This window comes from Apteryx mantelli, chromosome 22, assembly GCF_036417845.1.
Source record: "Apteryx mantelli isolate bAptMan1 chromosome 22, bAptMan1.hap1, whole genome shotgun sequence".
NCBI lineage: Eukaryota > Metazoa > Chordata > Aves > Apterygiformes > Apterygidae > Apteryx > Apteryx mantelli.
In genome coordinates this window covers 8,175,247-8,188,873 of record NC_089999.1, presented here as the reverse complement: position 1 = coordinate 8,188,873, position 13,627 = coordinate 8,175,247, and the positions used below count along the sequence as shown (strand labels likewise).

Genomic DNA, 13,627 nt, shown 5'->3' with positions numbered 1-13,627 from the left:
TGGCCACATTGGGAGATGATGCTCCCGTCATATTCTCGCAGCCTCTGGCCATTCCCAGCCCGAGGACGGCATGCTGGAGGCCGTTTCGGTGTCTGTAGCAGGGCTGCCGTGACTTCCCGGGACTCCCCTGGAGTCTGCGGGCTTGCAGTATCCTACGGCGAGGAGTCCCAGGGCTGAACCACCTCCTGTGTGAAGCAGCAGCTCTGCTTCGCCTTCGAACCTGGCTCTTCCTGGCTGCTTTTCATGCTCTTGTGTTGGAAGAGCAACCCGACCCCCTTCTCCAAACCACATGGGTTTGGAGGTTTCCCTTGTACCCCCTTAGCTGTCTCCTTTGCAGGACAGCCGCGGTGAGCTCAGTCCTTGCCCATGCAGCAGCAATCCTGTGCACCCCATCGTCCTTGCCTGCCCTTCCCCATCCCTTGTCTCCAGCAGACCTTTCTCTCCCCTGCCTGGTCCCCCTTTCCATGCAGGGCAGCAGTGATCAATGCTTGCCATGTCCTGGAGCAGGCGCTGGATTGCTGCTCTCCTTTTTTCTTCTCCCTTTCACTCATTATGTATTTATAAGGGATAAACTGACTGTATCCAGCATCCCCAGATCGATGGGACCTTCTCGATGGCTGTTACATGATGAGACAAGAGCAGGCTCCAGTTCCTCCTTCCTGGCCCTGGCAGTGTTCATCTTTTCCTTGCCTTCCTCGTTCCTCCTGCTCCAGGGAGCCTTTTGCTGGCTCTGCCCAGGGCTGCGCTTCATTTGTGCCCCCCCGGGGAGGTTCCGTTTTCGGGGAGGGCGCTGGGACTGTCTGTCTCGGTGGGGAGAGCCCTGAATGCCCCGAGGGATTTGCAATTTGCACAAAGATTTGGGAGGGCAGGATTGCTTCCGGGGAGAGGAGCGGGGTGTTAACCCCACTGCTGCTCTCAGCCACAGCACGGCTCTGGCCCTCAGAGGGGTGAGCATTTGCTAGCATGTGCCTGGGCTGTCTTGTGGCTGTCGGCTTCAGGGATTTGGATTTACTAAAGGAATGGGGTGTAAGAGCGTGTCCTGGACCGGCTGGGAAATGCACAGCTTGGAGAGAGTTTCCTTGTGAGAAACATGTCTGGAGTTGGCTGATGGGCTCTGGCGTTATTTGGGGTGCCTGTAGGGAGCCTCCTGTCCCCTGTCTTTCTTTAAGGAAAGCTGCCGCTCTGCTGCTGCTGCAGCAAGGAGACCGTGTAAAAGCGGTGCTCTGTGCTTCCCCCCCAAGGATGTCCCAAAACGCCCCTGGTCCCACCCCTGCAGGTGAACATGCAGCTCATGGTTTAGCTGCAAGTTTGCTCGTGTGGTCCATTTCTCCCTGTGCATTGCCGGTAACGTGCTGGTGCTCCTGCAGCCAGGGAGCTGCCACGGTGGCTGGAAGGGGGACTTCACCCCCCCCACGAGCTGCAGCGGGGGTGGACGGGTCATGGATGCTGCAGGGAGAAACCTCAGAGGGTTCGGACAAAGAAACGAGGATGTTTGAGTGCTCCCAGCCTGGGCAAGCGACCACACATGGCAGTGTCTCGCCAGCAGCCCCAGGGAGCTATTTGGGGCAGGGGATCAGCTTGTGCCTGCTGTGGGGATACGGCACTGGGAAGCTGGAATCCAAGCAGGGTCCCTGATTTTGGCTGCCAGGCTCCGTGCGTGCTGCCCTCCCTCGGTCTGGGAAAGCTTGACTTGTGGGAGACAACCGAGGAGGCGCCGCCGTGGGAGCAGCTCGGTGGCGGTAAATCCAGCCACGCTGCTGGGAAGATGCTGACCGGGAGACAAGGGCAGCACCCAGCTCGCCCCCGCAGCCAGGCCGCCCGTCCCCCGGGGCTGGCTGCCACGCGGCCGCGGTACAATTGACAGCGTTGGTCAGGTCCAGCGCATGGTGCTAATATATCACTGAGCAGCCTTTGGAAAGAGCATGCTTTAGCTGGCCAAATTTTTCCTCTACTGGGGAGAGGCACGAAAAAAACAGGGTCTTTCTTCCCTTTTTCCACTTCTGCTTTCCATCAGAGCAGTCCCCGGTGCAGGGCAGAGGTAAAGGTTAGGCTTTGGGGTGTTTGGGAGCAATAATCAGTGGTGGATTTGTTCTCCCTCTGTCCTGGGTTTGGGTTTCGGGGCTGTGCCATTTTTGGGGTGCGAAGGACGTGCTTGCACTGCAGTGGTGGTGGCAGCACAGGCCCCAGTTCCTCTTGATGGCTGAGACGGGCACCCTGATCCGGTGCAGCTCGGACCTGCTGCTGCTGATGCTCTGCATCGCTAGACGGGACTGTCCGTGTGTCCTGCAGGCTGGATCTGATCCCAGGGCGCCTGCCAGGGCAGGCGCCAAGCTGAGGGTGTCCCCCTCCTGTCCCCCTTGCCCAGGGATGGGGACTCCTCTGCTGAGATAATGCAGCTGGATTTTGAGATGGAGAACTTCACCAGCCAGTCGGTGACACGCCGCATCATGTGGCACATTGACTACCGGGGCCGCAACCCACCGCCCGACCTGGAGAAGGTGGTGACAGAGCTGACAGTCATCCAGAGGGACATCCGGGCCATCGTGCCTCTGGCCATGGTGAGTGGACTGGGGGTCCCTGCATGCTCCCCTCCTGACGGATGCATCACCTGAACTTCATGTGCCCTCCAATATCCCACACGCTCCTTCCCGTCTCTTCGCCATTCCCCACGTGGAAGTGGCTGCCAGCTTTCCTTTCTTTCTGTGGTGTTCATGGAGGCCAACCCCCCTCTGCCTTGGCAATAGGTCTCTATGTCTGTATGTCCCCACTGACCCATGGGACCCTTCTCTGCCTGCAAGGCTTGGGTAGGAGATGGGCTGGCTGCAAGTTGTTTCCTGGGGGAGGTGGGCTGCCCATTAGACTGATGTTCTGCTTTGCACCCCATCCCCAGGACACAGAAATCATTAACACAGCCATCCTGACGGGCCGGACGGTGGCCATTCCCGTGAAGGTCATTGCGATTGAGCTGAGTGGCGTCATCGTGGACGTCTCAGCTATGGTCGAGTGCAAGTCCAACAACGAAGACATCATCAAGGTTGGTGTGTGAAGGGGGCCGGGACTGGGCTCTCCTTGGTGCTAGTGAGGGGCTGAGTTTTTCCCAGTGCCATCAGGGTAAATAGCAACACTAGGACTGGTGGCCAAACTGGGTTTTGGTGCTAGGATGGGGAGATCTGTCTTGCTGTGGGTGCAGGGGGAGGCTCTGCGCTGTGGGGATGTGTACAGCTGGGGGCAACCTGCCGTGGGGGAAGACAGGAGGGTGCTTGTCTCTATACCCATGGCTCTGAGCATCTTCCTCTGCATCCCACAAGCCCACCCTCTCCCAGGCATAGTCCCATCTAATGTGGGGGTACTAACGTGGGGACCACCCTCACCCTGGGGTGACCCCTCCTCTCGTGCCCCTGGAGCAGGTCTGAGCTGAGCGCTGGCCTCTCCTGCAGCTTCAATCCAGTTTTGCCTTTCCCTGGGCTCTGCGGAGAGGAAGAAAAGACATTCAGTCGCTGTCCCCGGAGAGGCTGTGGGATGCTCCAGCACTGAGCATGCTGGTACTAGGCAGTGGCAATAACTATGGGTTATCAAGGCACTTATTACTGATAAGGCAAAATATCGTCGTCTTGCAGGGTAAACAGCACGTTCTCGTTAGCTGCTTCACTTGCGCCTCTGAGTGTCATTTATTTCCCATTAGGACTGGACGCTGGGCTCAGCTCCGGCTGGCCGACGTTCCCAGTGCCGCGGCTCTCCCCAGGCACCTGCAGAGCAGGCGCTGGATGGCAGGGCCCTGATGCTGCTGGAGAGGCACAGGGCTGGCTGTGTGGGGCTGGGACCGGGGTTGACCGGAGGCGTGGGGGACAGAGCTGCATGATTGGGGAGGGTGGGAGGCCGAGGGAGGGAAAAGGGGCCTGCAGCTGGGGAAAGGAGCGGGAGGGCTGTGTGGGAGGTGCTTGCCGGATGAATGCAAAGGTGTAGCTGTCTCTATAGGGAGCATCTGCCCAGTCATCCATATCAGGTGAAGAGCATCAATCCATCCATATATATTCTTCTATCACCATTTGTATCCATATATCCATCCACCCATATTATTCTATCACTATATCCATCCATCCATCCATCCATCCACATACATTCTTCCCTGATTCCCACTATACCCATTCCCCCCTTCACACATGCATCCAGGCAGTCAGCCATCTCTTCATCTCCATATCTGTCCATCACTTTTGTTTCCCTCCTCTCCTTTCCCCTCGTGTTGCACTGCAGAAGCGGGGGACTCGCGCTGGAAGCTGGGGATCCTCTCGTGTCCCTCAGCCCCTTCTCCCCTTCCCCATCCGCATCTGCCGTGGGTGCTCTCTGAGCTGCGGCGGGGGGCTGGTGGGTCTGCAGGGCAGTGGGCAGAGCCTGGATGGCTGTGGCCCCACTGCCCGTGCCCATGCCCAGCACTGCAGCCACGCTTGCCCTCGGGGGTTCGCTCTCCTGCGCGCCCGGAGAGCCCTGTGTCAGCCTGCAGGGGACTGGGGGGCCCATGAGCACCAGGCGCATGGGGGAGGACAGCTGGTGTCACAAACTGTTTGTCCAAGTTGTGACTACAGCTCCAATCTGTGCGATTTACAATGCCGGGGTCTAATTTATGGAGACCAGTCCTCTGCAGCATGATTAAACACTGGAGCAATAATACACTTCAGGATGGACTCCAAGACACTTAAACTGTTTAATGTGCTGCCTTTCTGCTCATAAATCTATTTACACACTGTCCCCAGGCCTGGGGGGAGCAGACGCGTGCACACAAGCGGGGATGAATAATACATGGAGCAGCCCTCCAGCCCCACGGCTCCCTCGCCTCCTGCTTTCCATTTGGAGCCCCTCGCAATTTCTTGCTGAGTTATTTTGTGTTTGTGCTGGAGATTCGTTTCCGAGGGAGCTTTCAGTTACCTGCTGAGATTGGGGAGTATGATTACGGTGTCAGGGCTATAAACCTGTTACATAAATCATATCTTACATAGTGGGATCTGGTATCTGTTACTGTAAATAATTTAACATTGGGGAGAGCTGAGGAGCGGGAAACGGCTGCTTCTCCCCACCCCATCTGTGGCTCGGTAGGCATGCAGTGGTTGCCCCTCTGTATAACATGGAGAGGAAACATCCTGGACCTGCTGGACAAAGAGCAGCACGGGTGCGAGGGCCATGGATGAAAGATGGAGGGAGAGCACGGATGAGAACTGTGACCCCCGTCCCTTCCATGGTGGCATGTGGCAAATCATCCCAGAGAGGAGGACCTGGTCGTTCAAGATAGTGTAGAAATAATACCCCTTCCCTGCCTGTGCCATGACCTCAGGGACTGCATATGTGCCCAGGGGACCTGCAGGGAGAGGAGGGCCACCTTCACCTCCAGCGATACTCAACTGGGAGATGCTCAACCTCACCTGCTATTTGAGCCTTGCTTAGGAGCCCACCATCACCCTCACGCATCTGTTTGAAGACATGCTACAACCACATCAGCTCGGTGGCCTGGCTTCAGCCTTGGGGTCCCTGATCATCCCCTGGCCACCGCTGGGATCTCCTGGTGAGCAAACATGGGATCCCACCAGCTGTGGTGGCTCTTTCCACCCCTGAGGGCCTTGGAGAGGATGCGTTGTCTCGGTACCGCCCTTGAGTCTGTAGACCATGCTGACTGGGAGCTTGGAGCAGCTCCTGGCCACGGGAATGGAGCTGTTGGCGCCTTGGCTCAGTGCCCAGGGAGACCTCAGCCTCTTGCTTACCGATGCCTTGCTGCGAATCCAGGAAGTATCTCTGAACAAGCGCTCACTTCATTTAAAAGCTAATCTGCAGTCACTCCATCATCAGGACAAGCCTGATGTGCTGGTATTTTTTGTTGTCGTATTTTTTCCCCCAGCCAATTGAAAAGCAAGTGGCCCCCAGAAAGAGACTGCTGGGGGGATTTATTAGCTAAGGTAATGCAAGCAGCAGCCCATCATATTTATTGTGATAAATGGCACAATATCCAGAGCACTCCCTTGCTGGGGGATTCGCCCAAGAGCTCATCTTTATTCAAAGGCTGCCCTGCCAGAGCTGAGATCGTCTTTTCAGACATGCTGAGCTGGTATCTATCTGATATGGAGGCAACGAACAAACTGTTCTGCATTGCACTTCCCTCCTGCCGTCCGAAGAGCTTTCCAAAGAGCTCCAGTCTGTGGGCTCAGTGTCCTTCACTGCTTGTGTGGTCCTGGCAGCTCTGTCACCCCAGGGAAGGCTGGCAGGCACTGTCGGCCCCACGGGACCATGAATGCACTGCGGAGGGGCCCCGCAGCCCTGAGCTCTTGTAGAAATCAGGCCTTGCTCAAAAGCTCTAAAATACAAAGTTCCTGCAGATGAATGACTACAGGTCCCCAAGGATGAGGTGGAGAGAGACGGTGATACTATCATCACCTTTGTTGTCAGCTAGCGTACGGCATGGACTCAACCCCTTATCAGCCATCAGAGAATCCGTATGGGAGAGCAGCTCACTGGAAACAAGAAATGTTGCTGTTGAGACACTCAGCACAGCTGAGAAAGAGAGTGACTGTGCTGCTGGCTGAGGAAACAGATCTTTTTTTTTTTTTTTTTTTCCAGCTACAAACAATTCAGACACAATTCCTGGCAGTGCAGAGGGGAGAGAAGGGTCAGAGTTAGGCCTGGGACTGCTCCAGATGGGAGGTTTAAGCCCCCCTAGACTGATTCTCCTTCCAGCATTGCCGGGAAGGGAGAGGTGCTGTTGACTCTGGTGCCCTAAGACGAAACGCAAGCGATATACTTCAGTCACTTCCTCTTATCTCCTTAATTGGCTTGGATCGGTCGGTAATAAGTGGCCCCCGCAGGACATATTTGTTTTATAGCAAATTTAACTAACAGCGTTTGCATAAATGGGAATTAAAAAAAAGAGAGGGAGAAATAGAGGAAATGAATGGGACTCAGCCGGGCTCTTTTGGAAGCCTTTCCTGGCATGAGCATGAGTGATGGGGATGGGGCCATGGCCCCCCTCCATGACACCTGGGCACATGGCTGGTCTGTGCTCATTGCCTGTGTTTGCTGGGTGGTGGCGGAGGAGCTTTTTGGGCTGATGTCCAAGATGAGCAATTTGCAAGCCCTGTGGTCTGGGCCAAGCTGAGAAGGCACCCATGAGTGCTTCTAATCTGAGCTTTGTAACGGGGTACAGTTATGCGCAGGAGTCAAAGAAGCTGAAGCACCAAATGAAGGTGCCTGGAGGAGCTGAAAGTGGGCCAGGGACTGCAGAGCAGGAGGACGAGAGAGAAATATCTGTTGCAGACCTTGTTTATGAGGGTCCACTCCTCTGAGCAAGGACTTTGGGGAGGAGAAGGCATCTCCTCTCCTGGGCTGACCTTTAACCGGGTCATGCCTGATTCAGTCCTACTCCTCCAGGATTTCTCAGCCCTCTGAACAACTCCTTTCCAGGATCCATGTGATTTCTGCAGGCATTTTGCAACTCCCCTCTCCTCTGCCCCTCTCCCCCAGGTCTCCAGCAGCTGCGACTATGTCTTTGTCAGCGGGAAGGAGTCGCGGGGCTCCATGAGCGCCCGGGTCACCTTCACCTATGAGCACCTCTCTGCTCCGCTGGAGATGACGGTGTGGGTGCCCAAACTGCCACTGCACATCGAGCTCTCGGATGCCCGGCTGAGCCAAGTGAAGGGCTGGAGGGTGCCCATCCTGCCAGACAGGAGGTGGGTGCTGCGGGGGTGCACGTGCATGAGGCTGCGTCAGGGTCCCGGCTCCGGTTTGATGCCCCAGTGCAAGGGAGGCATTGACAAGATGGAAGAAGTCCAGGGGAGGACCACGGAGATGGTGGGGGTGCTGGGGCATGGGATGCACAAGGAAAGGCTGAGCCAGCTGGGTCTGTTTAGCCTGGAGAAGGCGAAGTGAGGAGGCGGTTAATCGCCCTGTTCAGCTACTTAATGAGGGGGTTTTAAAGATGATGGAGCCAGACTTAACTCAGAGTGAAAGGGTTGGAGATTATGGACAAAGGTTGCAACAAAGGAAATTACTGTTTGGATGTAAGGAGAAAAAATTCACAGTGAGGGTGGTCAAACCCTGGAAGTGGTGGGGAACCTCTATCCTCGGCAATGGTCAAAACTCATCTGGATGAGGCTAACTCATTTTAAAGCTAGCCCTGCTTTGAGGTCTAGAGAGCTCCAGGTGTTCCTCCCAACCTGAATTATTCTGTGGCCCTCTGCTGGTTAGTGGTCATAGATCCAGCTTACCCACTTTGCCATGTGCTGATAAAGCCCTCAGAGACCTCATAGGCAACAGGTCTCTTTTTTGGCCAGGAGCAAACAGTTTTTTTTTCCTGCTTTGGGAGACCCTGCATTTCTCCGCAGCGTCTTACCCCTCTCTGCCCGGTCACCCCTGTCCTCCACCTGGGGGCTGAAGAGCCGTGGAGGGGGCTGGCGCCGCTCCCCACCTGCTCCTGTGTCCCGCAGGTCAGTGCGGGACAGCGACCACGAGGAAGAAGAAGAGGAGAGGAAGCAGAGCCGAGGCTGTGCCCTGCAGTACCAGCACGCCACGCTGCAGGTCTTCACCCAATTCCACACCACGTCGGCGGAGGGCACGGGCCAGGTTGTCACCATGCTAGGGCCAGACTGGCTGGTGGAAGTCACTGACCTGGTCAGCGACTTCATGCGTGTGGATGACCCACGGGTGGCCCACATGGTGGACAGCTTCACGCTGGCTGGGAGGGAGCCGGGCACCACACTCTTCAAGGTACACCTGAGCCACCTTCTGGGTGGCTGTATGCATCTCCCTGGCGTGGGGCGAGGAGAGCACCAGGGAGGAGGGCCCAGTCAGTGACGGGCACCCTCGTCCCCTCTAGGTCGTGTCCCCGCTCATGGAGGCGGTGCTGGGTGAGACACTGGTAACGGTGGCAGACGAGAAGGTCAGCATCACAGACCTGAAGGCCCAGGTGGTCTCCAGCCTCTCCCTCTCCCTCCACCCCAGCCCTGGCAATAGCCACACCATCATTGCCAAGACAGCCGCGCAACAGACCCTCAGCTTCTTCAAGCAGGTGAGGCAAGGGGTGGGGGGGCTGGTCCCGGGGCTGAGGGGTCCCACTGTATGCGCTGGTGCTTGGGGGAACCCAGCATGGCACTCGACGTGGGGTGGGGGCTCCATTTGCAAAACCCCTTTCCCAAATCCTGCCCATAGCTTCCGAGCCTTGAAGCTCTCCTTGATCCCTGAGCCTTTGCTCCACACGGAGCCCCTGGCAGTGATGGTGGGAGGAAGCAGAGCTCAGGAAACTGCCATTTAATTTAGCGGAGAAGGGACTGAGGGTCTGGACCATCTGACACCAGGAGGGAGGGACCCAGAAACCTGCCTGTGCCCTGTCCCAAATCCTTGGCAGGCTCTTGGTAAGAGAAGGCATTCAGAGGCATGATCCTGCCTGCGGGAGCATGTGGATAATGGGAGGAAAAAATGGGTGAAAAGGAAAAACCAGGTCAAGGTTGGAAGGAGGAAGATGAATTGATAGGTGGATGGAGGGAAAGGAAAGGAGAGGGATAAGGATGAATTGCATGGATGGAAGGATGAAAAGGAGGGATGGATGGATGGATGCAGGTGGACTTGCATCCTGCTGGGCAACAGTTGTCTGTATTGGTCCTGCAGGAAGCACTCCTCAGCCTGTGGATTTCCTACAGCGATGGCACCACAGCCCCCCTCTCCCTCTATGACCCCAAGGATTACAACCTGGTGGTGACCAGCCTGGATGAGAAAGTGGTCTCAGTAACCCAGGACCGGGCCTTCCCCTTGGTGGTGGCAGAGAACGAGGGGTCGGGGGAGCTGCTCCGGGCTGAGCTGGTCATCTGTGAGAGCTGCCAGAAGACCAAGCGCAAGAGCGTGCTCTTCACAGCCTTGGCTAGTGTGCGGGTCCACTTCGGCTCTGAGGAGGACCCAACCTACGACTACGACCACGTGCCGAGCAAGCCGGGGCTGGCGGGGCGGGACGAGACAGCAGCAAGTACCACCCTGCGGGCAGAGGTGGAGAGAAAAGCGGAGCCAAGTGAGGACAGTAGGATGTCTGGCGCATCTCACCCCACCGAGGACTTCCCCACCATCCCCACCGGCTTTGTCCAGGTGACCAGGGGGCTGACAGACCTGGAGATAGGCATGTATGCCCTCCTGGGTGTCTTCTGTCTGGCCATCTTGGTCTTCCTCATCAACTGCATTGTCTTTGTGCTGAAATACCGGCACAAACGCATCCCGCCAGAAGGTCAGACCAACATGGACCATTCCCACCACTGGGTCTTCCTGGGCAACGGGCAGCCCTTGCGGGCTCACAATGACCTCTCCCCCCAGCCCGAGAGTCCTGGGAACCCCTTGGAAAATGTCCAGACTTGCTGCCACGGGGACCACCACAGCAGTGGAAGCTCGCAGACCAGCGTGCAGAGCCAGGTCCATGGCCGCGGGGACGGTTCCTCGGGGGGCTCCACGCGGGACCAGAGCGAGGACCCACTCAACTCGCCCACCTCCAAACGGAAGCGGGTGAAGTTCACCACTTTTGCCACGCTGCCCTCTGACGAGCTGGCCTACAACTCCATCCCCATTGCCGATGAGGAGGACTTGGAGTGGGTCTGCCAGGACATGGGGCTCCAAGACCCCGAAGAGCTTCACAACTACATCCGCAGAATCAAAGAGATCGCTTAACGCAGGGGCAGAGGGGACGGGGGAGGGAGGGTGCCGCCACGCCACGCCATGCCATGCCACACCACGCCGCACCGGCTGCTTCCTGGGGGGGGGGGCCGGAGACCCAAATTCGGCTCTCGTGTGTGTTCTCTCTTTTGCACATGTCACATCCTCCTCACCCCATTCGAATGCACCCCCCCCCCCGGGGCTTTTTTCTTTACTCGCCCTTTACGGTTTTATTTTTCCCAAGGGGAAGCACTGAATTTACGCACGGATAACGAAGCCCGTCAGCCCGCGGGAAGCAGAGGGAGCGCGGGGGCCACGCTGAGGGTGGAAAACCAATGTGGATGAAACCTCTGCACGCGTCCAGCGGCGAATGGCTCTGGGCCAGAAGGATGCTGCTGTGGGTGCGGAACGGGGGAGGTGTCACGGCCCCGTCAGGAGCCCCGCAGGAGAGGAACGGGGTTGGTCTGGGCTTGGAGGAGCTGGTCCTTGCACTGGCCGAGCGTTGGGATGTGCTCCAGGGGGCGTGGCTTCCCTATTGGGGGCGTGGCTTATCCACCAAGGGGCGTGGCTTCACACGGGGGCGTGGCCTCTGTCTCTTTTCCCCGGTGCAGCCCGATGGGTCCGTGTCCCCGGTGGCCCCCGCCGCGGCGTGGCGCCCCCCCCCCCCAGCCGCGCGTGGCTCCCAAAGGCAAAACCCACGATCGTCTTTGCTTTACTTTGTTGCACAATTTAGGAATTCAATACACGTTCAGGGATTCACCGCCCCGCCGCCCTCCTCAGCTCAGCCGCCGCGGCGGAGGGGCTGGGGATGGAGCCTGGCCCCCCAGCCGCCCCCCGGCTTGCACGCCGATCCCTCCCTGGGCAGCCGGCCTGGCCCTGCCGTGGGATTTGCCTGGAGAGAGCAAGGTCCAAGCTGCTGGCCCCACGGCTGCTGGGTGGCGCTCGGGGTGCCCGGCCGTGCCAGGAGGGACGGCGGCGAGCGGCGGTGCTGGGGCGTCCTGCCGCCCCGGGGAGCCAAGCCTTAGTCCCGGCCAGGACCAGATCTGTCCCAGTTCTCCCAGCGCCAGCCCAGCGGGGCTGCCTGGAGCCGGGCGCAGCCGCCGCGGTGCCTTCTGCCTGCCGTGAACCGCTGCCTCCCCGCTCACCCCGCTCCTGCGGCGGCTCCCCAACCTCCGTCTCCCGCCTGCCTGAGAGCCCAGGGCTGCCAGGCCGGTCCCACGGCCGGCACCGAGCCCAGTCCCGCTCGGAGCATCCTCACCCAGGCGTCACCCTGCGGGTACCGGACAGATGAGGGGACAGGAGACCCCCCTGCATCACCCGGCGGGGGGGAGGTGGAGGCTGGCAGCGGCTTATTTCTGGATTGGAAGTTACCCACCACTGTGTCTAATTCTTTTTTTCTTTCTTAAATAAAAGACTAGAAAACAAAAAAAAACAACAAAACAGAAAGCCAAACCAAACGGCGTTGCAGCACTGTGATGGGCTGTATCTCTTCGTCTCCATGCCTGGGCTTCGGATGCTCCAAGCAGGCTCGGTGGAGGCCGGCGCCGCCTGCCAGCCTTGTCCCTGGGGTCTGCTGGGGGGGCAACGAGAGGCCGGGGGCCGGCTCGGTGCAACCCCTCGTTTGGGGCGCAGCCGCTGCCCTAAGCCCCATGGGCATCGCTGGGTTCGACCCCGCATAAGCGCACATATTGGCCTCAGCAGCATCGCCGGCTGAGCCCTTGGGGCTGGGGCTGGGGATTTTGGGACCCCCTCCCCCCCCGGATCCTTTTCCCCCTTGGAAACCTGAGGCTGAGCAGAGGTCAGTGCCATGGAAGAGGCGAAGGCGCAGCCATCTCTTGTGCTGGTCCCTGTGCCTCAGTTTCCGTTGCTGGAAAGCAGCAGCCTGTGGCAGTATGCGGTGGCTTGAAAGGCTCTTTAAAGAGTTTATCGTTTTCAGGCTATGAGAATTTCTCCCCCAGCGGCCTTAAAACTTACCGGTTAGCTCTATGCTGATTTTATATATACATATACATATATATATATATATATATATATGGGGGAATTGAGATATGCTCAAAGACCAGTTACATTTTACTGTGCCCTGTTATCTAAAGGACCCAGGTACGACTGAACGAGCCGCTGATCTAATAATAATTCTGAGCAGTAAAATTAATACAGCCGAATTCCCTGCTTGGAACTTCTAAACCTCATCGTTAAATTAACATATATGAATATTTGTAAAAAAAAAAAAAAAGAAGAAGAAGAAAAGGAGGGGGAAAGGTAAGAAGAGTGTATAATAAAATTTTATAATTGTAATAAGACATGCCAGCGCCCGACTCCTGGTACCTGAGTGCGTCCCTGGGGCTGCGGAGGGGAGCAGGGGACAGACGCCGCTCGCGGCGGGATCGAACGCCGGCTGGGAGGTGTGGGCTGGTGCCTTGATCGTGCGGTGCAACGCAGCTCCAGCCCCCTGTAACCCCGCGGCTGAGTCTCCACCAGATTGTCCCCCCCCCCTTTTCTTTTCCGCTATGATTTCGCTGGGGCTGGATCCCAGAGGCATCCCCTCCCCAAGCAGCACTGGCTGCTCTCCCACTGCCTTCTCCAGGGGCTGCAGCCAGGCCCAGGATCTGACACCGAGCATCAGCAGCAGTTTTCCAGCCCATCAGTTCCCATTTCAGCTGACAGATAAAGTTCAGGGCTCCGGGATCCCTTGGGAAACCAGTGCCGATGCATCGGGGAATTTGAGCTGCTTGCAAGGGCTCCTCTCCTGCTGGGGACATGCGGCCGTTGCCAGCCAGGCTCCGGCAGTGCCGCTGGAGCTGCGCGGCACAGGGACGCTTGTGATGCTGGTGGGGACGGGGCGACGGGCTGGCGAGGGGGGGGGCAGATGCTGGCAACAGCGCGGAGAGGTGCCTGGGAGAGAGGCTGGCTCAGAGGGAGGCTTCGCTTTTGAAAGATGAGAGCATAAACTTCTCCACATTATATAACT

The 13,627-nt window shown here is 57.9% G+C and overlaps 1 protein-coding gene across 1 annotated transcript in view; it reads left to right on the top strand.

Moving 5' to 3' along the window:
• Positions 1-12,922, top strand: part of TMEM132E (transmembrane protein 132E) — a 37,381-nt gene extending 24,459 nt beyond the window's left edge. The window contains exons 4-9 of the mRNA XM_067309519.1: positions 2,366-2,558; positions 2,891-3,034; positions 7,498-7,703; positions 8,460-8,739; positions 8,849-9,040; positions 9,637-12,922. Coding sequence (XP_067165620.1) covers positions 2,366-2,558; positions 2,891-3,034; positions 7,498-7,703; positions 8,460-8,739; positions 8,849-9,040; positions 9,637-10,674 — 2,053 coding nt within the window. The 3' untranslated portion in view covers positions 10,675-12,922. The remainder of the gene's footprint in view (positions 1-2,365; positions 2,559-2,890; positions 3,035-7,497; positions 7,704-8,459; positions 8,740-8,848; positions 9,041-9,636) is intronic.
• Positions 12,923-13,627: the final 705 nt, after the last annotated feature.